At 33.9% G+C, this 26,095-nt stretch overlaps 1 protein-coding gene across 6 annotated transcripts in view; it reads left to right on the top strand.

The window, feature by feature from the left end:
• CNTN5 (contactin 5) overlaps positions 1-26,095 on the top strand; it is a 613,743-nt gene that overhangs the window by 424,661 nt on the left and 162,987 nt on the right. For all 6 annotated transcript variants that reach the window (XM_027640131.1, XM_027640209.1, XM_027640294.1 and 3 more), the window contains one exon: positions 10,127-10,222. In XM_027640131.1, coding sequence (XP_027495932.1) covers positions 10,127-10,222 — 96 coding nt within the window. The remainder of the gene's footprint in view (positions 1-10,126; positions 10,223-26,095) is intronic.

Here is a 26,095-nt window from a genome sequence, read left to right as displayed (position 1 = left end):
GAAATTATTGGAAAAATACTATTCTCATATCCTAATTTCCTATGTACCTTTAGAAAACTTACTTAGTTCACTGCTATACTGACAAGAGTAAGAAACTGTTGGTTCACCTTTTACTTACTAAGGGCAAAAACAGTTACGGAAATGTATACTTGCTTTTTGTTACTTTTCTATATGTGTTATGCTTCTGTATGTGAGAGGAATCCTTTACCATCTTCTACTTAGTCTTATCAGGGCACTGTAGACAAAATAATTATATTAAGAAAAGAATCTGAAGATCAATGAAATAGTAAAGTGCCTCTAAATGCACTTTATTCATTCTCATTTAAAGTCAAATGTCTACACTACAGACAGATTCAACTGATCTAATTGTTTAGATTTCCTACTTAACCTGTTGCACTACTAGGATGCAGTTCATTCATGTCAAGTTGACATCTAAAATAGATCAATGGAATTAGGCCTTTGAAGTGTCTCTTTTATTGCATTGTCTTGAAAGGAAGATTAGGATAACTGGCTCAGAACAGCTCAACTGAACCCCACATTGAGATTAAAACTGAGCACAAACCATGTCATGCAAACCAGTATTGCTTTTGTTATAAAGTATTAGAAGGAAAGAACTCATTCCAAGAACAATTTGAAATGTCAGTTTATTATATTCAAAATAATTTGTATAAAATTCAATTTTAAAAAAGACTTTCTTAGCATTAACATAGTACTATTGACTTTAAATATAACCACACATGAACATCCTAAATTACTAGTCACCATTACTTACTCACTCTACCATTCATTTTAGATTTGCTTACATTTGATTCATATTTGGTAGACCATAGACATTTATGATAGGACTATCTGAATTAGTAAGAGTAAATATTCTAACATGATGGTTTTACTTGTGATGAGCTTAATCTACACACCATGCTTGTATTGTTAGTTGGAAATGTATAATATCTATTAGCAATTGATTTGGATAAAACTAATGTATACTACCATTGAAACTGTTCTTGTCAATAATTTGCAATTACAAGGATAAAAATCCCATTCATCTCCTAAGAGTTGCAATTAATTAAACAAAATAATTTCTATTAAATTACATTGATAGTATGGATACAATTTTCCCCAGGTTTTCAGGTACCATCTCCTTAAACATTAGTCCTTCAAATGACATTTCATCAATCATTATTACAGTGATAACACTGCAATAATCTGGTACCATTTTCCTACACTTTCCGACATCACTGAAAAGTCTTCACTATTTTTTCTTCTTTATCCTATCTAACAGTATGTCTTAGTTTGTTATTATTTTTGTATAAAAAATTCATGCAGGATGTTTATGTTAAAAGCCATATTCCACTTTATACAAACATTTATGCAAATATTTAAATCAGTTGAGTGTACCTACTGAGTTCAAGAGAACCATTTCAAGGAGTGACCTCCAACAATCACATAATGTTTATTTGTAGGATCAGTTAAACTCACTAGGAGATTGATTCAGAAGCTCAGATACTTTCTTTTAAAAAAAGGAAATGGTGGAAAAGTTTTTTTTCTTTTTCTCACTTTTAACTCCATCAGAATATTGGTTTCTTTAGGTTTAGGCATTTATCGCTATAAGATGTTTGCTGTAAGGTAAATTAATCTTATAATTTTCTCTAAAGCTTTTCAGATTTGTCAACCTCTTTTTAAAAGTATGGCATCAGAACAACATATCATACTTACGCGACAGAGAAGTTTTCAAAGAACCTGATTTTCAGACAGCAAAATCTCAGCACTTTTTGCTAAAAACAACTACAGTTCTCACTGGAGTTAAGGAAAACAAAGTGTTTTTATAGTACATAGTGTTAATCATCTATAAGCCAACAGATACGAATAATATTTTCCTCCCGAAATATTGAAGACACACACATGCAAAATTTCACCCATTATTTTTTGGTAGGAAAGCTCTTTTACTCAGTTATATCCTTTGTAAATTAATACCTTATGTGCAAGAAAAATTCTTTCTGTACACTTGAAGTTACTGATCTGTTTGTTCTAAGCCATTCAATGATCATTTGGCAATATTGCTGCAGAAACAGTTGTTCTGTAACTACTTAATCTGTGAATTTTGTTTCCTTTATTTTTGTTTTGATATTCATTACTATCCAATTAATTCTTTGCATAAATTCATAATATTAAAATCTGAAGTGTTGCCTTCATAGTCTTCATTTCACAGTCTCTAATTATTTGATCAACTTCCCTATAAAATCACACTACCAAAAACACACTATATATTTAAAATTGCTAGACTTCTTTTAACGAGTTCCCCTCATATCCTCTTTTATGTCTGAGTCTCTCTGAATACCTCTTATAACTCCTTATGGTACCTTACTACAAGGTCAGTTTCTACCAGGTCTGGAGAATTAATGTATTCAGGTCTCAAATCTTCTCCAGTCTGAATTTTTTTTTTTTTTTTTAACCTCTTAGTGGTTGATTTTGCTCACACTACTCAGTGCTTGCACCCTGGAGACCAGTGCTTCCATGTGGCAAACCTTTGTCTAAATATAGCTCTCTGACACTAGTACGTGACAGAATTAGAATAATAGAACACAAAGAGAGAGCTGTGAGAAGTAAATGCCCTTATGAAAGCATTTGAAACTGCTTTAGCCATGATCTCATGAAATTATGAAACCTTCTAAGAAGACTTAAGTTTTCTGATCTGATAAATAAATACTGTACCATTCATTTGCCACAAATTAGATCATTAGAGGAATGTTCAGACCACTTTCACCGGACTATTAATTGATGTGTTCCAATTTACAAGTTGAAAAGGTTAAAGTACAAAGACAATAATTTATAGTTGCTCAGTTGACTAGTGACAATTTATTTATCTTTGATGATTCTTACTTGTTCAATTACATATACATATCCTAAACCATGATTTGCAGTGACTGGTATCATCTGGATATTAAGCAGAATAACATGGTCCAATACAAACTGCCCTATAAAAAACATTACCTAGCATTATATGTAACAACCAGCTGCTACCTATTTATTTCCAGTTGAGCTATTCAGCTAAGATGAAGGTCTCCCAGATTTACTCCTTGAATGTGTCCAAACACTTAGTTATCTTGTCACAATTGACTTGTGGGTCGTACTGGGCACTACAACTCTTAGAGAAAATCAAATAAGTAATTTCTGGAAGATTATGATCTTATCGTTTTCTTTATGACAGAGTGGAAGTGAAATATGGAGGCAGTTATACACATTAGTCTAGTCAAAAGTCAGCACTGTGAAATGACTTGCCTAGAGTGGAGTCAGAATTTGATATACCCATACCTCACAGATATGGTGTCTACAAGCCTCCAGATGTTACTATCACATGCCATTCTCCAAACCTTAGATCTGAACAGCAGTTCTCAGATATTCTATTTCTCCTAGTTCATTCATATAACTTGATACTCTGATTATACAAAATATGATGAAGTCAGGCAAAAAAAATATAATAGCAACTGAAATATTATCAAACATCTTACATGTTATCTTCAGAACAGGGACCCTGGTAGAGCAGACTTTTATTGTCTGCAGATTCTTTGTTTGTATCACTCCAGCAAGATAGCCTCAAATGCAGAAGCTGTGGATGTTGTAAAGATTTTAATTTGGGTGAGCTCAGTGCCATCACTTCTGAACCTGGGAAAGCTTACTTTGTTTACCACCTTTCCCTGATGAGAATAATTTAATTTCTTAATTTTTTTGTACCCTTTCTTCTGATAAATTCCAGCTTTGGCAAACTCAGATTTGGAACTTAAAAGATGTAGGGAAAAAGGTTTGTAACATTTTCCTGAACATGTGGAAGTGAAGCCATTATGTTATCTTTAGGACTAGAATCCATGAACTAAAATTATTAACTATACACATAAGCAATGTTTTATTTTCTAATATGAATTTGCTCAATGAAATACAAAATAAGTTATCCTTAAAGGCTTGTTCACACAGAGTGTTAAAAAAATTTTTGTTTCTCTGTTACCATTACAGCCTCCTGTGAACCATAAGACCTATACAGGGATTTCCAATAAACTATACAGAGGAGATTAGTTGCTGTTAATTTCATGTTATATCATATGATAGGAAATTATGCTGCACTAGTCATTCCATATTTAATCATGTAAAATCTTAACTGGTTGAGATCTTTATTCACTAATTAAAGGAAGGAAAAGTCACATCTAGTTGAAGAAAGTTACAACAAATGAAATGGTGTTTGCAGTATGTCCTTGAATGTTTGGAATTAATTTAATTGAAAAAAGTGACTAAAGGAGCAATCAAGTAAATGGAAAGAAGCACTCATAAGTAGAAAGGAAAAAATTAAGAATGTTGAATTATCAGCATCATGTATATAGAATTTATACAAGTTAGTATACTACTCAGTGACGGGAATTTCTAAGAAAAACGTTGCAAATAGAAATGTGTGTTTCCTAACATGCAGATAACATTATGTAAAACAACATGTTTATAAAAAAATGCATTGCATATATTACTAAAGTGAAAAAATACATTTGCTCAGAAAACCCCTTAACTGTAACATTTGCACTTGATTCTGTGTTTTGCCTTGATATTTCAGTATGCAGACGTGAAAGACAGCTGAGAAGTATACTGAATTAATTCTTGTGAGAATAGATGAAAGCTGACAGACCCAGAATGATTGTAGTTAATTAATCATAACCATCAACAACTGTTATCACAAACATCCCAGTTATCGTGCAATTAACATGCTATGTTGAATCATATAGCAGCTCTATAATTTTCAACATAATCTTGTTATTTTACTCTGCCTATAAATATTTCTCCTAATTCACTTTGATCCAGTACTTCCGCATTTATGAGTGCAGCAAACCCACTGAAGTTTAGGGAGATTTTGGTACCTACAAATTCCCTTTCTTCTTCAAGGCTCTGAGAATAATTAAGCTTTATTGATGCTACTGATGGTATTATTTGATGCTACTGAAAGTAAGTGTAACAAAATAAAGAATTCTCCAAAGCTCTGAATATACATAAGACTCCTGTGGTACCCTTCACAGACAGATTAGATTCTATAAAAAATGAGTAGCTAATCAAGACAAAACAGTGGAAGAAGTATACAAATTTATAATTTATAAAAATCTGTATAGCATCACAGGTAGTGAATATTTTAATTGAAATGTAGTATTCCTTTTTAACAAGTATGGCATATTAAATAAAGTAAAAAATCTATAATTTGTCTTTTATAAAACATTTTATTTTTCTAATTAATAATAATAAATATAAATCATCTAATTTGCAAAGGAAATTAAAAAGAAAGAATTATTATACTAGATTTCACACAAGATCCTATAAATCAATTTAGGAAATAGTTATATATATTTCCTCACCAGATGTCATGGTTTAACCCCAACCAGCAACTAAGTACCACACAGATACTCACTCACTACCCCACCGCCCACCCCATGGGACTGGGAAGAGAATCAGAATAAGGTAAAAACCATGGGTCGAGATAACAGTTTAACAATTGAAATAAAGTAAAATAAAATTATAATAATAAGAAGAAGAATAGCAAAAATAATACTTATGATAATAACAACAGTAATGCTAACTGTAAGTAAAAGGGAGAAAACAGGAAAAGAGAGAAATAAAACCCAAGAGAAACAACTGATGCAAAATACAATTGTCCACCACCCACTAACCAATGCCCAGCCCATTCCCCCAGCGGTGATTGGTGCCTCCTGGCCAACTCCCCTCATATTTTTTCTGAGAAAAAAATATCTTGTAGTATCTGAGAATGATTCTGGAAGATGTTGATCTAAACATAAGAAAGTACAATATCTTGTGCCTTCTCAAGCTTTTACATTTTCAGAGAGGAGTCCTAAAGCATTCTCCTGTGCTCATAATCATCTTTGGACAGCACTCCCTGAAAACATCTGTATAACCAGTTCCTTTGCTTAAAACTCTTCAAAGGCTCTGTAGATATACAGAGACACAAGGTGGCTGTTGTGCAGGCTTGAAATATATAATTTCTTCTCTATAGTTGTTCTATTTTTGTTTTTGCGTAATAACTTCTTTGAGAAAAAAAATGACCTTTTTCAGGTTGTGTCAGACTGATGATCCCTGTAGGATTCAAAAGCTTTCTGGTAATAAATAATAACAGCAACAATGATAATAAGCATGATACTTTCTAAAATATTTGAATCTTGCCCTTATTTTGTCACCTAAAAGTCATATGGTAATGTGAATTTTGAAAATTCACGATATACATTTCCCATTATCAACGGTGAGATGATGATTCTGTCATGGTAGAAACATTTTTGTATGAGTTATCTTTCACACTTTTTCTAGTTAATGTTTTCAATATTAAAAGTTATTCTTAGGTCTACTTATTAGTGACTCTAATAATACAACTCCACCTACTTAATCTGGTATTCCTAGAAAATAGGTGTATGCCAATTCAATGTGATCTATTAATTTATTTGGACACTTGGTTATCCTGTGAGTATTGTATTTAATTCATCCAATGTAAAAGTTCCCTATGCAATCACTCATGATGTCTTTTCAATACCTACCTTTTGTCCTTCCATAACTTGTGTTTGTTGACTATTAAACAGAACATGTGTATTTTCCATTGTTTAGAGTGTACAGTCAAACCATATTTTTGAGTTAGGTTATAATGGGATTTTGAGAAACATTTTCTAATGGAATTCTTTTCCCTGTAAATCTTACCTTTTTTAAACAGCTACAATTCCTGTTCAAGGTCTGTTTCCTAGTTCTGGCTTTCAAATACAAGGAGAGAAAGGCTACCCTCTCTTAGTGACAATGCAATAAATAAGTTTGTCCTTGGCATGACAGAAGAATCTTATCTTGTGTAGAGCTATTTTTACCTTATTGGAAAGAATATTGCCTGTTTTATACTTATCTTTAGGTATCTTCAGGATATGTCTTTAAACATTTTAATTCATATCATATTATGTCCATTTTAAACTCCATAATAAATTTGCATATAAAATAGTTTAAACAGAACTGAACTGGTAGAGGACAATATTCTGGACCAATCTAATTTCTGCTTCAAAAGTAAATTGACTGGTTTAAATCACTGCAGAGACAGCCACACTACCCATCAGCTGCTTTGGATAAGAGATCTGCATGGTTTTCCCAAGTTTATAACTTCTCTCAAAGATTGAGCTAATTATACTTGCAGTGTAAATAGGATAACCAGAAAGGATTGCACCAAATCCATTGGATTTAATGTCTGGCATCTTCACTAGCTCTGGAATTTCTCTACTGTTTCCTTTTCACAGTGAAGACCACTCTTGTGTCACAGGTTGTACTCCAGTGATGCTATATAAGATTTTTGCATTCAATATTTTTTTTCAGCAGTAAAGACAATCGTGCTACTCCTGCCACACAATCCATCTAAATGTCCTTTGTATGTTTTGCATATATATTGTTAATAATGAGTTACATTTAACATGGTGACTGACACTTAGCTACATATTTTCAAAGTGTTTCTCATGTTAAAGAGTATAGAAGTTATGTAGCTAAACCCCAGGAACTGCTTTGAAAATGAGAGTAGGTGTTATCATGTTTACCACTAGCATTGAGATAAGAGGAAATTAATCTTTCAGGGCAGAAGATGAACACCTAGGGAGCACAGGAAGGCATTTTCTTATCAATCACCTATATGCATCATAAGGTGATAAAGGACAGATTCATTCTGTGGGGGGCTATCTGACATGTTACATGTGTTACAGGTTTATACTGCAACAATAATACTGAACCAATGACCAGCACTGCTGTGTGAGAGATTACAGTTCCCACCTCTAAAGCGGGATTCTGTCCATCCTTTCTTTTATTATCTACCTCTTTAGAGTTTTAAAGTAAAATGATAGGGTTTTGTATAAATTTTTAGTAGCTGTCTTTCTTTTTTTTCAATGGGGATAGATATAAAATGGCTAGGATTTACAAGAAATTAATTAAATTTTCCTTTAATTTGATTTTTCCATAAGTCCATTTGGACTTATTATTTTAATGTGGAGGAACTGCAAGCATGATCCTTCACCTTTCCTTCCTTTTAAGCTTTCCTACATTTATTTACTTTGCAGCTAAATCCCTTCTTTTGTACCTGTTAATCTTTATTCTACTGTATTCTGACAAGAAATCCAATTCAGAACTGACAGATAGCCAGAAAGAGCTGAAATTTAAAGCACTTTGTTACTATCCTCCTTTAGACTGAAACTAATTGATTTGAACAAATAGAAACTTGAGTCACATGTAGTGCTTTTATATTTAATTTTCATTCGGTGAAAAAAAAAGTACATTTGTCCATCACTGTGCATTTTCAAAGCAGGAAATGGAAAAGAAAAATATCTTGGTGTTGCTATAGCTAATTGAAAAATAACACTGAATCACCTGAGGACTTGATTAAGAAAGGTTTTCGTTGCAAGGCGTTCTCCTATCCAAACCAATTATATGTATGCAGGGATACACTAGCCCACTATTTTCTAAACATAAAATAATAATAATTACTTTTCTGCAGAATATACTATCAAGTAACATGCATTAGAAGACATTTTTAAGTGATATTACACCAGCATGTGTAACTCATGGTGTGCTTATTTAAAAATGTAATAATTTTTTAAAATTTTAATTATCTATTTATTAGCAACATTTTGCAATATATTTTTAATGTGGACCTTTTACTTGTTAAAATTCTACTGGATCTCACCTACCTTTTCTCTATCCAAATATGGTATCTATCATTGAAATCAAAGCAATACATTTAAATTTTAGACTTCTACCTGTGCCCAAGTCATCTGTAAGAAATGTGAAAAAGCATTTGGACAGTGTCTTTCTACTTAAAAATGTACACCTAGTCCCCATTATGAAATTTATTAAAAATCAACTTATATTACTTTTGAAAATCATTGAACTTTGATTTTACTGGGCATGGAGCAAGAGGTGGAGTTTCAGTATCTGACAGAGAACTGCCAACTGAGTGCAGTTAAGACAGTGATAATTCTGCTCCACCTGTTGAAACTCTTTGGTGCTGTCTGGCTCATCCCAGAACTCAGGGCTGTAAGCAGAAATTAAGAGGTATGGCTACAAGTCATTGAATGTCGATGAGATGCTCCCACTGGCCCCATTGTTTCACGCTTCAAATCCTCATTTAGTGCTTGCCAAAGCTTCTGTGTCCTTTTCAAAGATATCTTTGGTATCCTTGGTGCTGGTCTCTTCATCTTGATCCACATCAAATAGAAATGTCTCTAGAAAATCTCTGAGTGAAGAGAGGCTTTAAACACCATCACAGGAACTGAGGAATGAGTGAGGTACCAGTCTGGTGGCAGAATTGAGCTGCCACATAACTTCTGCTACAAATAAGCATACTATAGCATAACTATCCACCCCAAACGTGAATCTGGGTCTAGTGTTCTCTGCAGTAAATGTAATAATAAGATCTTCTGGTTGAGAGGCTTTAAATAAATACAATGAACTGCTTATAGCAGTGCCCTTCAGCCTCATTCAAAACTTTTTGTTCCAAAAGTGAAATATTTCTTATTGCCCTGCTGGACAGAAAGTTTTGGAGGGAAAATATATTTACGCACAACTGGATTGTGCTTATAACACCAGAGAAATCAGAAGGAAAGTATTTAAAAGAGTAAACTTACTCTAGAGCAGATTTGGGTTTAGAACCAATCTGCTGATGATTTTCCCTTCTTGTCATCAAAATGTGCAATGTGCAGCTGATGCCTGCAACATCATCAGTCTGGATTTTAGCCAAGGTATTCTCTCCATTGTATTTCTTTTCTCATTTCTATTGAGGGAAAAAAACAAGCGTGATATGGTAAAAAGAAATAAAATCACTATTAAATGTTTTTGTAAATGCCATATATATATTGTCTGCTGTTTTTCCTTTGATAGTGTATCCAGGTTCACTAAAAAGAGTAATAAGGTGTTGATGAAACATGGAATTTTTTGTAATGGAAATAGATTTATTTTTCAGGCCCTTGTATTATAGATTAAGGTATGAAAAAAGGAACAGTTGTTTTTTCGAGTGGAAATAAAATTTTAGTCACAGTAGCCACAAAATTTAAAATCTTTGGTATGTAACTAAAATGCTCTGTTCTTTTGATAGATCTGGGAAATTTTAGTGGTCGAACAAGAAGTGCTGTCTCTGTACGTGAAGGTCAAGGAGTTGTTCTGATGTGCTCCCCTCCACTTCATTCTCCAGGTATAGTAGGCTGAAGTTTGTATGCAAGCTGGTCCTTAACATTTTGCTCATTATTGGATTACTTCTTTTAGAATTTAGAAGCCTTCAGAAATTGCTCCAATTGCTAGTGTCCTGATACTTTCGCTGAATACAAATTGTCTTTTTTTTTTAAGTAGTACAACCATGATTTTGGTTGCTTCTTTTTGCCTGTATAGCTCTATATTTGCATGTCATATAACACGTGGAGACATGATGTTTGTTTTTCAGTAGATGCGGTACAGCCTATTCTTTTCCTCTCTGGGAAACGAGGTCTGTACTGAGGGCATTTTTCTACCTTGAAATTGGAGGCCTGGAAAAAAGTCACGTAGCAAATGGAACAGCTTCAGAAAATGAAATCTACTCTAAGTTTCTGTTAGAGAAATGTGTTCAGCTTCTATTTATATTGCAATGATTGTTATTACTGTACTACAGTTATCAATGCCATCTCTCTGCTTTTCCCTCTTCTGAGTAGATTCTCTTGTTGTTGTTGCCTCTATAATCTCTTTCTGAGTTTGACACTACGGTCTATGTGATAGAATTGAGCACATGATGTTAAGTCTTGATCATGATAAGTAAACTGAGAGAGAAAGACAGAAAAAGAAAGAGGCGGTTTCAATACAGCTGAATTTGATTTCCCAAAACAAACAGAGAGTATAAGGATAGATGAACATCAACAGTGAGTGAAGTTGTCATGCACCTTTTAAGAGCTTCCACAAAATGTACCTTACATATCATGAAAATATTTAGATTTTTTTTTTCCCTGAAATTATGCTTCTGAACTTTTATTTAGTCAGATTCTAACACAGTGTTCTACTTTTACACAGACATTACCTTTGGTGGTGAAAAACTAGTATCTTTCATTTTCATCAGTGGGCCAGCAAAAGCCCTGCAGTGGAAGATACTGTGCTCACAAACAGCATTCAACTGCTTTAGTTTATATTGTTTAAACATCAGTAGGCTATGCCAGCAGGAAAATGACTACAGAAAAATATTTTTATCCTCTGCTGTCATAATTTTTTCACCATAACTAGGCCAGGTAAGGTTCTGCAGCGTGATGGAGTAATCACTGAAAGCTGAAAAATTACATTGATATGCAGAGTAAACATAAAATCATATGAATGGGAAGGGGACTTGGCCTCCCTTTCTTTTGTTTATTATGTAATACATGTAATGCATTTTTTCAACAAAAAGGCTGTCAATGGGTGGAACAGTCTGCTGAGGGAAGTGGTGAAGTCATCATCCCTGTAGGTATTTAAAACATGTGAAGACATGACTCTTAAGGACATGGTTTACTGATGGACTTGACAGTGCTGGGTTAATGATTGACTCGATGATCTTAGAGGTCTTTTCTAACTTAAATGACTCTATGATTCTATCACATGCAATTTCCTTCTAACTCTTTACTTACGAAGTACGGGGGAGCTGTAGGTCCTTGTGGTACTGCAGTGGGACTGCAGGTGGTATTAGTACCATAACTGGAGTCTCCTGGAAAAGGGGAGAGCTACCTCCATGGGCCTGGTAATGTTTCAGCAATAAATCATTCCACAAAGCTCTGACAATAAGGTACAAGACATTAATGAAAATTGCCCACCACATTAGAGTCCATTTGTAAAATATAATTCTGGACAAAAGGTGAACTTTCAGGGAGAATGTGTAAATTCAGTTCTGAAATTAGTCAGTAAATATGTAATTAATTTCCATGTAAAAAGATCTTTTGCAGAGCAGAGGTATTTCAAGGATTTGTGTGCAGGAACATCTGAAATATATTCTTTTTTTTTTTTTTTTAAGCATTCAGTTTCTGAGTACTCCATTTTAGTTTTTGTGTCTGGTTTACAAAGATGGTATTATGTTCTAAATAGTTCTTAGAAATTTTGACCCTTAAAATCACCTGAAAGACAAACTTTCAAGTGAATACTAAGTTATTGTAGTGAATATTTCTAAGCTAAATATTATTTAAAGCATGTTTACAATGTGTGAACAACTAAAATTAACAAGACCATGAGTTAAGGGAGTGTTTTTCGTGGTAGAGAATTTTTTCTGGATGAACACTGGACACTTTGCTATATTGATTTATTCACATTGATCAGCACCTTTAGAAATAATTTTTACTTACTTATCACAGAAGATAAATCCATGATACAATATCAAGTCTAATAATTCTCTACACCCTTGTAAGTAATTTGTCCTTCAACAGAATCCCATTCCTCAGTCTCTACAATCAATAACTACATATGCACTTGCCTAAGAATTTCAAGATTGAGCCCTTTTAGAAAATGACATTATCATTGTGGGAAAACAAAGATGACTTAGTGAAAGAATACTGTATTAAAAGAGATATGGATTTTAACACGTTTTCAAAAAGAAGATAAAGTAAATAATTCTGATGAAATAGTACCTACACTCCATTCTTACAGAATACAGTTCCTCAAAAGCCAGAAAGCCTTTATAAAGCACCACTGACTGAAAAAATACTACACTAATATCTTTTGACAAGAATTTAATCAGAAAACAATTTTCATATGTATAGCAACTTGATTTTTGTTTATTTATTCTGTGAAATGTTATCAAGAGGTAATGCATTAAACAAACAAACACATGCAAAGCTGTGATATATATAGATTATTCATGTAGACTTTCATTACATTGTTGTCCAAATATTTTACAGGGAAAATAAGAGGGAATGGAGGGTGGTAAGCATACTTGTAATAGATTCTGCATATTTGCAGTGGAGGTTCAGATAACAGAATTATCTCTTGAGTATAATAAATGAGCTTTTTAAGTTATTTTCATCTGTATTGAGAAATAGCTAAACAGCAAAATGAGGCAGTTTTTGGAGAGAGACATTATCCCCTCTTTCAGAATGATGAAGGAAAATATGTTCACTGAAAAGGTTTTAGTGCTGATTCCTTAAGGCAAACGGTCACCAGCAGATTCTCACCTTCTGCTTTTTCTGGACCATTACTCAAAAAAAATGCTACCTCTACCTGTGTTGGGAATCCCATATCATTTCGATGTGTCTACTCCAGAAGCTTTCCCACCAACACTGTCTTTGTTGTAAATCCTTAACTTGTCCCTTGTGAAATATTAAATGTGGACAACTTGATCATTCATAAACATAACACTTTGTCTTTTTTTTTCTTCCTTAAACATAATATTTGATTCTTCCCAATTAGTTTTTTTTCTCCAAGATGGAATTCCTAGACAGTTAACTCTTAGGTGTCCTTGCCAAGTAAGAGGTTCGTTAATTACCAACTGCTTAAATAACAAGCTTTGTTTGATGTTTCAAATTTAAAAGGCCTCCAGTGTTTTCTTTCCATAAACAGGATTATGGTTTTTCATTGTGTTATTCTAAAGGATGTAAATATAGGGTTTTATTCAGTCATTTAATCATCTTAATTACAAGGTTTACCATAGCAAGATTAAAAATGAATGGAAGTCTTCATCCAGATTTACATGTTTCCCTCAGAATTAATACTTTCAGCTGAGCTTTTTAAGGCTTTTATTCAAGGCTTTCAGTATGAGCCTAACAGAGAATGTCAACTCCCATTGTTAGAATGAGGACAGATCTGATGCATGCAGGGGAAGGCAGATGTGTGCTCCATCCTGCCTCAAAGGGATGCTGCCCTCTGGAGGCAACACTGCTACATAATCTTTCCACAGCATGTAACATCTGTACAGATGTTAAACTATAGCATATTTTTTTATCTGTTTCTAAAGGAGAAAACTGATCTTACCCAGTTTGGAAACTGTGCTGTAAACTGCATCTTTTATGTGTCTTTTTTAGTGTTGCAAAACCTGTACTTTTTATGAGAAATGTTTCACCAAAGATGATTAATGCCAGTGCCATGAGGATTACAGTCCTTCCCATGCATGTCTGGGAAGACATCCATGGTTTGGATGTCTACACAGTTGCTGCTAAAGTTGCAAGCTACTAAAATAAAACTCTTTCTACCAAGGTCCAGGAGTTTTTGTCCTGTTCTTATGTTACCTACACAACTGTCCTAGTCCTCATATTAATTGGAGAAACTCACATCAAATAATGGGGTTTTTTAAGTTGTTCTGAGCTCCTATTTGTGTGTACTTCAGACATACACAGAAAAACACTTTGAAAGCAAACACAAACCAATCACTTCTCCCTCCTCAGGGTCTGCAAAATGAATCTACATTTGCATTAAAGTTGCAACTTTGGGCTGCAGCTTCACTACTAGTAGGAAACCAAGTCCAACTGAAGTGGAATAGCTCTCTAGTTATAATTCCCCTTGTTAGAACTGCACAAATTATACATAGAAATAACAAAACAGGCTCTAAATTATCTCATTCAGGTACAGAATTGTTAGTAGGCTTCTCCAGGTAAATTATTTATGATAGCAAGATTGTTGTATGTGGGCTGGACTGCTCTCAGAATGCTCATTAGCTTGTTTACAGGCAATTGGCTCAGGTATCTGCGTGCAGGACATAGCAAATTCTATTCTGAAGATGTCTCTGCACCCTCTGGCTCTCCATTTACTAAACGGATTTTGGGAATGCAATTCACAAATGCCCGTCTATATGTAGATGAAGGTCACAAGGTTATTATACAGTTGTGGATTCGGTTCCAGATTCAAACACCTAACAGTGGCATTTCTGTGCACAACTTTGGAGCATTCTGCTCTTTACCTGCATTTAGAGTTTATCAGTTTCTTCAAAATCATAGGAAGCCTTCATTATCTTAGATTTCTAAATGTTCAGCTCTCTCTAGACATGAGTGGATGATACTTCATCATATTAACCTGTCGCTACAAGTGAGATTTCTTCTGACCATGATTTGTGGTGTCAATATAGGACTGCATTATGTATTGATGTATTAAACAGTAAAGTAACATCAAGGTTTTTTTCTATCATATTTTCTTTCAAATCCGACTTTTCAAATCAGCTTTAGCATAGAAAGTTATATAGTTTGTTTCCAGGAGAAGCTACTATGTACGTGAAAGGGATATTTTTCTTCTCAGCTTGAGATCAAGGAGGACTGTTTTGCTAGTGCCTATCAAAGCACTGGTCACTCAAAGTATTAACGAAACAACAGCTGGATAGGTCATACCTCCAATCATGAGTGTCCCATAAACTAAACAGAACTTATTAATCAGTCAGTACCTTCTAATAGTAGTTTGTAGAGGTCAATATATATGAAACTGGCGATGGCAAATAGAGCATTTCACATTCACTGGACATAATTATCAACTCCTCCTAACTGCTAGGTTTGTTGGGAAGGTAGAACATTCCAGTTCCCCCATATGTTTTGCCTTCTACTAGCAAAACTGCAACTGAGAGGAACACTGATGTTTGGGCTTTGGTTTTTTGGGTGGGTTTGTTTGTTTATTTTTCTCCTTGAAACTTACATTTATGTAATAATGGAAGGCAAATCCTAGTATTTTAGACTTAAGAAATAGTTGACCTGTACTGAGGGGATCTATATGAAGACATACAGAACACTCATCTTAACAGTTTGGTTTCTCCCATAATTCCATTCTGTACTTTGTTCTTCACTCTTCTTAATTCCTAGTAGGAGCATGATTCTGGGTAACAGAAACAGGCCACTTAAGTAACATTATTAGAAAATTATTGCTTATTACACAGGACAGGAAGGTTTATTTAATTTAAAAGTAAGATGGCACAACTTCTTTATCTCTTCTTTACTTGTCTATAACTTATAAATTATCATAATGTAAGCACAAAATATTTTGAAACCACTATTTTGAGAACCACACGTATCAAATGAATGAGTTAGCTGTCATAAGTTGAAGGGTTCCTGCACTTCCCTATTAGGCTTTACTATAACCTTATGGTTATATGACTTCTATGAAACTCTAATGAAGCTTAAATTTTGCTTTTCAAAAATAGGAGAAGGAGAAAAAGTGTTAGAAGACAGGTTCACAGTCCTTTAAACTCTTTGTTCCTGTCCTAATTCTGGATTAATTTCATGGGGTCATCTTGTCTCTTCAGCCATCACATTTTTCCCCAGATGAATCATAAAGGTGTTTCGCTCTAGCATTCTCTACTTGGTCACTTGTACTAGACTGCTTTTGGAACTTTCATGTCTAGTAGTGTTAATTCCCGTGTGTGTTATCATTAAAGTGAATGTCCACGACCTCTGTCAGTGCTCTATATAGGAATCTGTGTTCTTTATTTGTGCAACTGATTGATGACTATGCTTTACTTTTCATTATGGAATGAACAAACACAATTAACTTTTTTCTTCTATGGTCTTTTCTTTACTCAATATATGACCAGTAATTTTGCTGCTGACTTCCCTAGAGCATTTTTTAAGATTTCTTTCCTCAATCTTGTTGAAGGCATGCATCTGAGGATATGAAATTTAGGAGTTGGGGAATTATAGAATTTCCATAGGGTAGCATTCTAACAAGCTATGTTTACCAGTGAGGAGTTACTTCTGGTCTGTTGGCAATGTGTTGATATTAGATTTTAATTACATTTTAATAATCAAAATGTGCCCTAAATCCTAAGCAATGTCTGTACAGTAGGTACATGGATAAATAATTCTTGATTTTCTCTCTTTTGATTGGTTGGTTTAGTTTGTTGGTTAGTTGTTTTTTGGTTTGTTTGGGGTTTTTTTGAGGGCGTGTTTTTGGGTCTTTTTGTTTGTTTGGTTGGTTTTTAATTTGAAAAGTAATAAATGAACAGATATTCATTACTGGTCCAACTGTAGTAAATTCTCCCAAGGAACTTGTAATTCGATAGTTAAAAAAAAACAAACAAAAAACAAAAACAAAACAAAAAAACAAAAAAAAAAAAAAAAAAACAAAAAAAAAAAAAAACAAAAAACACTTTTCCAATCCCCTTAAGAATCTTCCCCATCCCCTTAAAAACACTAATAATTCTTTCAAAAAATACACTAAATTACAGAAGCAAGTGCAAGTTTAATGTCCCTAGACCCACTGGATCACTCACAGGAGCTGTTCTTCCCCTCAGGGTCTGTGAAAATGCAGTAATAGGATGGTTGACTTTGCCCAATTAAGGTAGCAGACAACCATGGATGAAGAGGCAGCCCTGACAGGGCTCTGCTTAAGAGATGTATGCTATAGTTTTGCAGTCACACTAGTGTCAACATATATTACCCCAGCTGCCAGTTCAGGAGAAAGCAAGTGAAAGTGGATACCAAGAAAAGAGGGAGGAAGCATGGGAGATTAATTAATTTTAAAAACTCATTGATTGTGTTGGCCCTCAGGCTCATGCTCTATTGCCTCTCAGGTACCAGCTGTATGTGACTATTTGTCTACACCTTGACAAATGGGACAACAATGATGAAGTGGGCAAGCTCTTCTTCCCTCGAGACAAGTTACTAGCCTGTTACTGAGATGTCCCAACAGATTAGACATAACTATCAGGAACCTCTTAGTCTAGGGATTAAATCAGACAGCATTGTCCTGCAAGGTTTAACAGAAATGGATGCTTATGATATCACATTCACTTCTCTGCAGCTAGTATAGTAAAGGTACCAATTAAAGTGTTGCAAAACCACTTTCTGTGGCACTGGTTATATAGTTTCTAAAACAGCGGCAGCACAATGTTCATATATTTAAGACTGTAGTAGTAGTATACAGCAGTTACTGACTCAGAGGTAACTGTTCTTGCACGTTTGACCCTCTCGTTATAACCTTTTCATTAGAATCTGTTTGTTATTTAGTTCAGATGTTTTACTAAGCTGATATCTGGAAGAATACCATTTTACAAATATGCCAGTTAGTTAAATGTCAGAAACCCCGGTCCGTTTAAGATAGGAAATTCCTAATTAATCCCAATTACCTCTCCACTTCATATCACAAAAAACAATAGAGCAAGAGTGCACATGGTAATGACTGTAACCAAGGAGAAGAAGCCAGAAATGCACTGTTGATCAGACAGCTGAAACAAGAGGAAATGCAAGAAGGAGAAAGAGATGAGAAATTACTTATTAAAATGACTCTGGATTGTAGCTTTTTCTTCCATTACCATTGTGATGAAATCATAAAGGATGTAAAAAAAGAGAAGAAAAGGATTAAACCAGTGTATTTTTCAGAAAAAGTTATTCTTCCATTATTAACTGAATTCAATGGTGATTCTGATAGTGATGACTCCTTTAAATGTTAGGAGGTCAGTTTTGATTCAGAAGGAGAAGGCTTTGGACTGAACTGATCTGAGTTCTGTTAGATTCCATTAAAAAGTTTCCCTATATAACAAAGTCAGTTATTCCTTATTTTGTAAGTATGAAATGAAAGTGAACTTACAATCATTTGAGGTGATACAAAGCTTAATGAGACATAGATTTTCATATAACCTGATTTAATCAGTTCAGGAAGATTGTTCCAAATAAATGAAGCAGTATGAAAACAATTCTTTTTGGGATATCTAGTTCACATTTTTCTTTTTCAAAGTGGAAACTAGAAATTGTTTAGAATTATATCTCTCTGTGTATTTATGGTTTTTATCCTACCCAATACAATTATAACTGGCATGAAGGTAGCTATAACTTAACAGTAAATATGTTAAAGGCAATTGCTTGGATTTTTCAAGCAGAAAATGACTGAATAGGTATAAGCATAATATTATAAAGTTCAGACAAAAATCTGATTACAACCAAATCTGAACTTCTGTGCAGCAGCACACGTACATCCTTTATCTTCTAACAAAAAAAGATGTTTTCCAAAACAATAAAAGTGAAACAGTGACTTCTTTTTGACCACAATGCCATCCTTTTAACAATTTAATAATTAATACCACACATAATTCTGATAGTTTGATTACCCACTTCTATCTCCTGTGTTCTCACACTATGTTTCAATATGGTAAAAATCATTGCTGATGACTTCATTAACCAGTTAATATAATTCCTGTAGTATCGGTGTTACTACCCTAGAGTGGGGAATCTGCAACCAGAAAATTTCACTTAATTTATTGGTTTATCAAAGCATTAATTTGCAGGGTGTTTTCTTCTTTCTATAATTGAGAAAATATCTTATAGGAGACTGCAGGGATAAAAGTTCAGAATTAAAAAGGGATATTGGAAAGAAGGATTTAGATAATACTGATAAATGATTTGTCTCAGTTCCTGAAGAACCACAAGGCTCTTTAGGAGTTCAGCAAACTAGTTTCAATCCTGAAGAGTCTATTTTCAGCTGTACCAAATGCAAGAAGAAGCACTACCTATTTTACGGAGGATAATAAGAGGGTGATCTATGAAGAAAATTTCAAGAAAGACTAAAATTTCACTGATTTACAATTCAGGTCTTGTGACTTTAAAATATCATGATTCATGCCTAAATGAAAAAGGACTTTGAAAAACAGAATTCTGAAAACTATGCACATAGTCAGCACAAGAGGGAGCAGGATTGACTGTTGTATGCATTACTTTATTAATGATATTTCTTTCAGAATAAAAAAAAAAAATCAGTGAGAGTTGGACAAATGCATTCTTTTTTATGTAGTATGTATATATGATGTGACCCATCATATGTATATATAACGTGTCATTTGTATTGCTATTGCTAAGAGTTCAAGGAGGGGAAATATAATCATAGGACACTGACCTAGGTTAAAAATAAGACAACAGAAGGCTATATATTTTCTGTAAATAACAATTATGTGACAAATAGAAGATGGACGGAAGCAGTTCACTGAGTTTCCAGTAGTGCAGAACAGTGTGCACAGGGACTCAACAGTGGTTGAGTATGTATGTAGAAACAAGTAAGAGCTATATTGCCTACACTGTTAAATTTTAAATGATTTGTTGTTGCTGAGGTTATTTGTAGTGTTTTATTCGTACAATGTGGTTGAACAGCAATATCAGCATTCTGGGGCAGTTTGCTAATGTGACATGTTTCTTCCTCTTCATCTGCACTTTAAGTTATTTTTTAATTAAGGTGGGGAAAAAATCATCTGTCACTGTCATTCTTATTATGTACAAATTTTCTTTTGGGGACTATGAAATTGGTTTTATGCTATTCTCTGAAGTATATGTTCACATGTTCCATTGTGTTCAGAAAAATGCAAAGGAGGATCCATTCCTCGGTATATTTAAGCCTAGAAAATGTACTTAAAAGGAGCTGAGCATTAGACCTTTAGCATCTGGGGAATTATGTGATTTATACTACTAAGTTTTTTACCATATTTGAACATCGAATTCAGAGGGAGAGTGAGGGAGCACCTACCCATCTCCCCTGTTCATCCACACAGCTCCAAAGTGTTCATTGACTATCACTTTTTGTGTGTGTGTTTTGGAATTTCTTATAGATGTACAAAGACCTAGTGAGGAGATGAGTGAATATTAGAAATTAAAAGAATTATGTATCAGTACACATATCCTTTTGACTGTAGCTTGATTCATGACTGTTGGGAAGTCACTTCCTTCCACCTTCTTCAGTTTTCCCATATAAAAGTGGTGATAAGGGTGCTGCCCTTGATTTAGGATCTTAGGATAACAAATACTGTAGGAGTAAAGGAGCAGGCCCAAGGAAGATTCATCAGTCATATTTTGTCATTGCCATAGTGGAATTCACCAAACATTGACCTGCAGATAGACCCAGTAAAAGTCATTAAATTTATATTAAAACACGTATCATGAAGAGAATATAAACCAGAGAGGCAGTGGGCTGAATCTTAAGTTCAGTTGTGTGCAACCCTATAAAGGCAACTACACGGACTCCGAGTACCCAGTTTTTGACAGTACAATTCCTATGACAACAACTGCATGTAAAGAGGGGTGAAGTCTGCTAGAAAAGAGTGTTTTGAAGTATAAACTAGAACTGCAATTGCCTTTTATTTTCATTTCGATACCCAGAAGCCTGAAATTTAATCTTGTTAAAGAAATATTTCTGCTACTATTAATCCTTCCTAGCATCAGGAATCAAGGTGACTGAGGTATAAAGGGACAAATTTAAATTACTTTCTTTCTTGGGAGCACAAAAAACCAAACTGAAATGTACACATAAAATCCTTGAGAAACTGCTGTAACTGTAGTACTAGTGAATATTTGCAGCCAAATTACAGAATTTGCTTGTCAGAGCTTCTGCTGATAAATGATGAGTAGAGGAACATTAGGCATGCAGCTATTTTGCCTCTTTCAGATAAAATGGGGTTAGTGTCATTCTTACACATGACAGAGCGATATTCTACAAATTTGGATGATCATCATCCTACTATTACTTTGTTGGTTTTTTTCAATGAATGTCCTAGTTATGCCTTCGAAATGCATCATCTATTGGTATCACTGCAGTTGTCATAAAATTAAATTTCCATGTAATTCAGTAGACCCCCTGGGTGCAGGATTCTGGGGTTCACTGCAGGTAACACAGTTCTGGAGTCTAACTTTTCATTGCACTCACCACTGCAGTAGACTTACAGAAGAAGTAGAGTGGGCTGAAGAAATTTTCACGGAAGTACCAGTAAAGTGTAGAGAAAATCAATTGTCATAGCACGATTAGAGAACAAGAGAAATGTAAAGTGTGAAAGAGAAAAAAGGAAAAAAAAATTACTTTAAATTCTGTTGAAAATTATGTCAGAGAAAATAATGTCCACAGATATTCTATATAATAATGTGTTTTCCTGAGCATTAAGCAATATAGTTATTATTTTCCAGTGCATACCACACTTTTCATATTAGTACAATAGGTATTTAATCATTATCATAGAACTCCTGTTCGTTCAAATTATTAAGAAACAATCAACTTGTGTTGCTGGAGATTCAATACATTTCCATCATTCAAATGGTTCTAATAATATTAAACTGTCCAAATCAGAGTTTACCAGTGACTCGTTCCACATATTTGCCCTTGCCAAGTTCTATATTTCCTGTCAATCAGTGATTACAACTGCATAGGTTTGTTTTTAATGGTTAAAATGATCAGCAGTAGAGGATAAAGAATTCCAGATCTGGTCCTTTTGATCATGTTTTGCAGTCAGTTTTTAATCCTTTCAATGCACAATATTTTGAGGTTATCCCTGTTATTTTCATCAACATGATCTTTTATAAAACATGAATTTGAATTCTGGGTACATTACAGAAACTTTGCTCTCTTTGTCAATAAAAAGAACAATAAAAATACACTGAATTAGTTTGACTAGATATATTTTCTTTCAATATTGTTAATTATATCCCACTTTTTGAACTGGATGTTAATCAAGTCTCATATCAGTCACTGAACTATTTTATATAAGATTAGAACTGATGAATTTATAATGATGTGCATCTTCCTGATTACCCTTTCTAATGCTAGACCAAAATTAACTCTAATTCTTGTCTTTGGAAATTGCTGATCATAGGAACATTTACATTGGAAAAGACCCTTAAGATCATCAAGTCCAACATCCCTATGGTACATCCCTATGTACCATGTCTTGTATGTCTTCTAAATAGCTCCAGAGCTGGTTTGTGATTCAACCACTTCCCTGGACAGCCTGTTTCAATGCTTCACAACCCTTCTGCTGAAGAAATTTTTCCTAATATCCAATTAAAACCTCCCCTGGCACAACCTGAGGCCACTACCTCTCATCCTTTCAGTTTTTGCTTGGGAAGAGATTGAAACCCACCTTGCTACAAACTCATTTCAGGTAGTTGTAGAGAGCAAGAAGGTCTCCCCTGAGCCTCCTTTTCTCCATCCCCCTCAATTGTTCGTCATCAGACTTGTGCTCCAGACTCTTACCCAGTTCTGTTACCCTTCTCTGGACACACTCTTGCACCTCAATGTCTTTGTGTAGTGAGAGACCCAAAACTGAATGCAAGAACCAAGGTTTTGCCTTAACAGTGCTGAGTACAGGGGGGAAATCATTGCCCTAGTCCTACTGGTCATAGATGTTTCACTAGTTTTGATAGCAAATGTCTCGTATTACTTATTTACACTGTTTAAATTTATTGTTCTTCAACATCTATTTTTTTTCTGCTTTTCATAGCAAATAGCATTGTATAGTGACACCTGTAATACCTGGCATGTTATAAATCTTAAAGCATCAATTTTTATGAAACATTTAGGAATTTTCCACATACATATTGATTTCAATTCTTACCTAACGATAGATGAGTATCAATAGTAGAGCTGTTGTTAGAAATCTTCTAGTTGTTTTAAAAATACTTTAAAACTTCTTATTTGTAGTTTACCTGCCTTGTGGTCAGAGTTTTCTCTCCCCAATGTTTGTCTTCCTTGAAAACTATTTTCAATCATAATCACAAATGTATTTGTTTCTCCCATCAGCTTTTTTTGCCATAAATTTCTATTATTTAAACATTTTCTTTAATTGTATAAGAGAACAACGTATTGATAAAATGGCCTTATATTCTGAACTTATAACTTGTCTAAACATGTCTTTACGTGAAAAGGTTACTAAGCACTTAGCATCTCAAAAGTTATTTCAAAGTATGTCAAGAAAATAAAATCGGTCGTTCTTGTTTTGTTGTTGTTGATTTTTTGGGTTTTTTTTGTTTTGTTTATTTTGTTTTAATAAAGGAGGGTTCATAGACAGAACTTGAGTTTTGCAAAGTTACGAAGTAAAGAAACATTAATCACTGACTTTGTAGGTAATAAGATGATAACAGGTGTTAATAAACACCCATTAGGGATTTGTCAAGAATAAATCATATAATATTTAATTTTGGGTTTTGGAAACGTTATGTCTTAGTGGAAAGAAAGGCACATTTAGCATTTGAGAGTGACTCCTGCAAGAGGTTACAATCAATGCAGTGCACAGAATGAAAATCCAAAAAGATCAGTGCATTGGAGAAATTGCTTTCAATGATAAACACAAAATTCACCAAAGCGCAGATTACTCTATTTATTGAAGATTAAATATACAAATAGAATAAAGGGAAGCAAGTGATTATACAGTATAGAAAAATACTATTATGAAAGAAAAAAAAATAGAATATTTAGTAGAATGGATAATTCAATAGTACAATTCTAGGACATACTAAGAGAACTGCTACCTATGGAATATGTATGATTATTGTTCCAATTATCAATAGTGTTAATGTCCAACTTTGGGTCCTCCATTATAAGATGTAGAAAAGCAGTAGAGATGAAAATAATAAAACTAAGCAGAAAATTCAAAATCAGGACTTCTAAAGGAAAACTTGAAGAGATTTGGCTGAACTAGCCTCAACCTCGCAAACAGAAACCCAATATGCATGGGGATACTGGTTTTCCATTTTAGCTGTAAAAGTTTAATATAGCTCTTCAATAAAGTGTTTTCAGTACTTCCCATATGGTATTTTGTGTAAGTAATAAACAGTATTGAAAATAAAAAGCAATTATTGGTAGATATTAAAGGAAACTGTCTAATTATCCCAGGAAAGAAATAGGTTATTCTGATGATCTAAATTTAGGAATATAATTCACTGTACATTTTTTAAGACTGGGCTGATAATATCTGATCTTACCTGAGGCCAAAAGAAGGGCCTGAATAAAACACGTTTTTGATAACTTTGTGATACTTTCTGGAACATGGTTCTTTTTAAATAAAAGTCTTACCCATGACAGTCAAATATACATGATAATTTAACATTTTTCAAAGCCATATTTTTTGTTTTATGCTATGTGGTCTCTTTAAAGAGCACTTGTATAAGAAGAACATTTCATCAGTCTTTATATGTTTCAATGACTGGCTACATTTCATATATGTTAAAGTGCAAATGAGACTATATGTACACTAGCAATGACAATATAATATTTGTAACCTCCAGTAGAAGATCTATCCTGACAGTACATTTTCCTCTTCTAACATATTTTTAAGTTATCGGTTGTATGATTGGTTTTAAAGAAGAAAATATTTAGAGATTTATCACTGTAATTGAATCTGAAGAAAGACAAATATGTGATTAGTAGAATTGTGTTTCAGGTAAGTGAGCAGTAGATATTGAGCCCCCAGAGTAGGAAATATGCAGTTTCATTGTTAGCTGATAAATTGGCATTATCTGTTTGTTCTATATGGGTGCATTACAATGCAGCAAATAAATTAACTTCATTAAATATTTTCTTGGAGGATTAATGAGCAGTGATAATAAACCACAACAGCACAAAGAAATGCACCAAAATTATTTGTCTGGTTGTGATCGGAGGCTGGAGGAACAACCCATTGTTATCATCGACCTTAGCTAAAAAGAAGCCTCTTTCCTTTTGATTGTGAAGCGTTCCCCACCATTAGAGATTGCATTTTACATCCTTATTCTGTGGTTAGTAAACAGAATATCCAAACAACTACTGTGATTAAAAAGGTGAAAACTGGTCTTCATATAAAATAAGGTTTTATATTTTCAGCAGGGGAGATCTAGGACTATGTTTTTCCTGAAAATTTATTTCATTTAAACAGAATATTTCTCAGTGTCATGCAAATTTCATGGTTTATGTGTAGTAAATTCAGACTGTAATCTTGAATGTACTTTTTGCTGTTTTTCTTATCAATTAAAAAAAAAACCGCACGCCAGAGGAAGCAACTTCAGAGTTGCTAAAACTCCCAGATTATCTCAGATTTTGGCTGTCATCAGGCGTCAGTACCATTTTTTCATCAAGTACTGCCATCTTGTGGAATTAGAGTAATCAAAGGAAATTCTAAACAGAGGAAGAGAAATATATTTTACATCACAAAAAGAAGACTAAACCCAGACTTATTTCTTGTACAAACATCTTAACTCCACAGAAATGCAATTTATGGGATGGGAGTTTGCTTTTGCCCTTGAATATGCAATATTAAACCATGTTATGGACTGTACATTTAGGTTTTTGGTGGCCTTAAAGAGTTTATATGACGACCTTCTTGTTACATCTTCGCTTGCACCACTGATGAAAAGACTATCCAGAAACCTTGTGTTGAAAGGATGAGATAAGCAATTTCTTATGA

This window comes from Corapipo altera, unplaced genomic scaffold (assembly GCF_003945725.1).
Source record: "Corapipo altera isolate COAL_440 unplaced genomic scaffold, ASM394572v1 0, whole genome shotgun sequence".
Taxonomy (NCBI): domain Eukaryota; kingdom Metazoa; phylum Chordata; class Aves; order Passeriformes; family Pipridae; genus Corapipo; species Corapipo altera.
The sequence above is the reverse complement of the archived record's forward strand: the minus strand, read 5'-3'. Positions and strand labels throughout refer to the sequence as shown.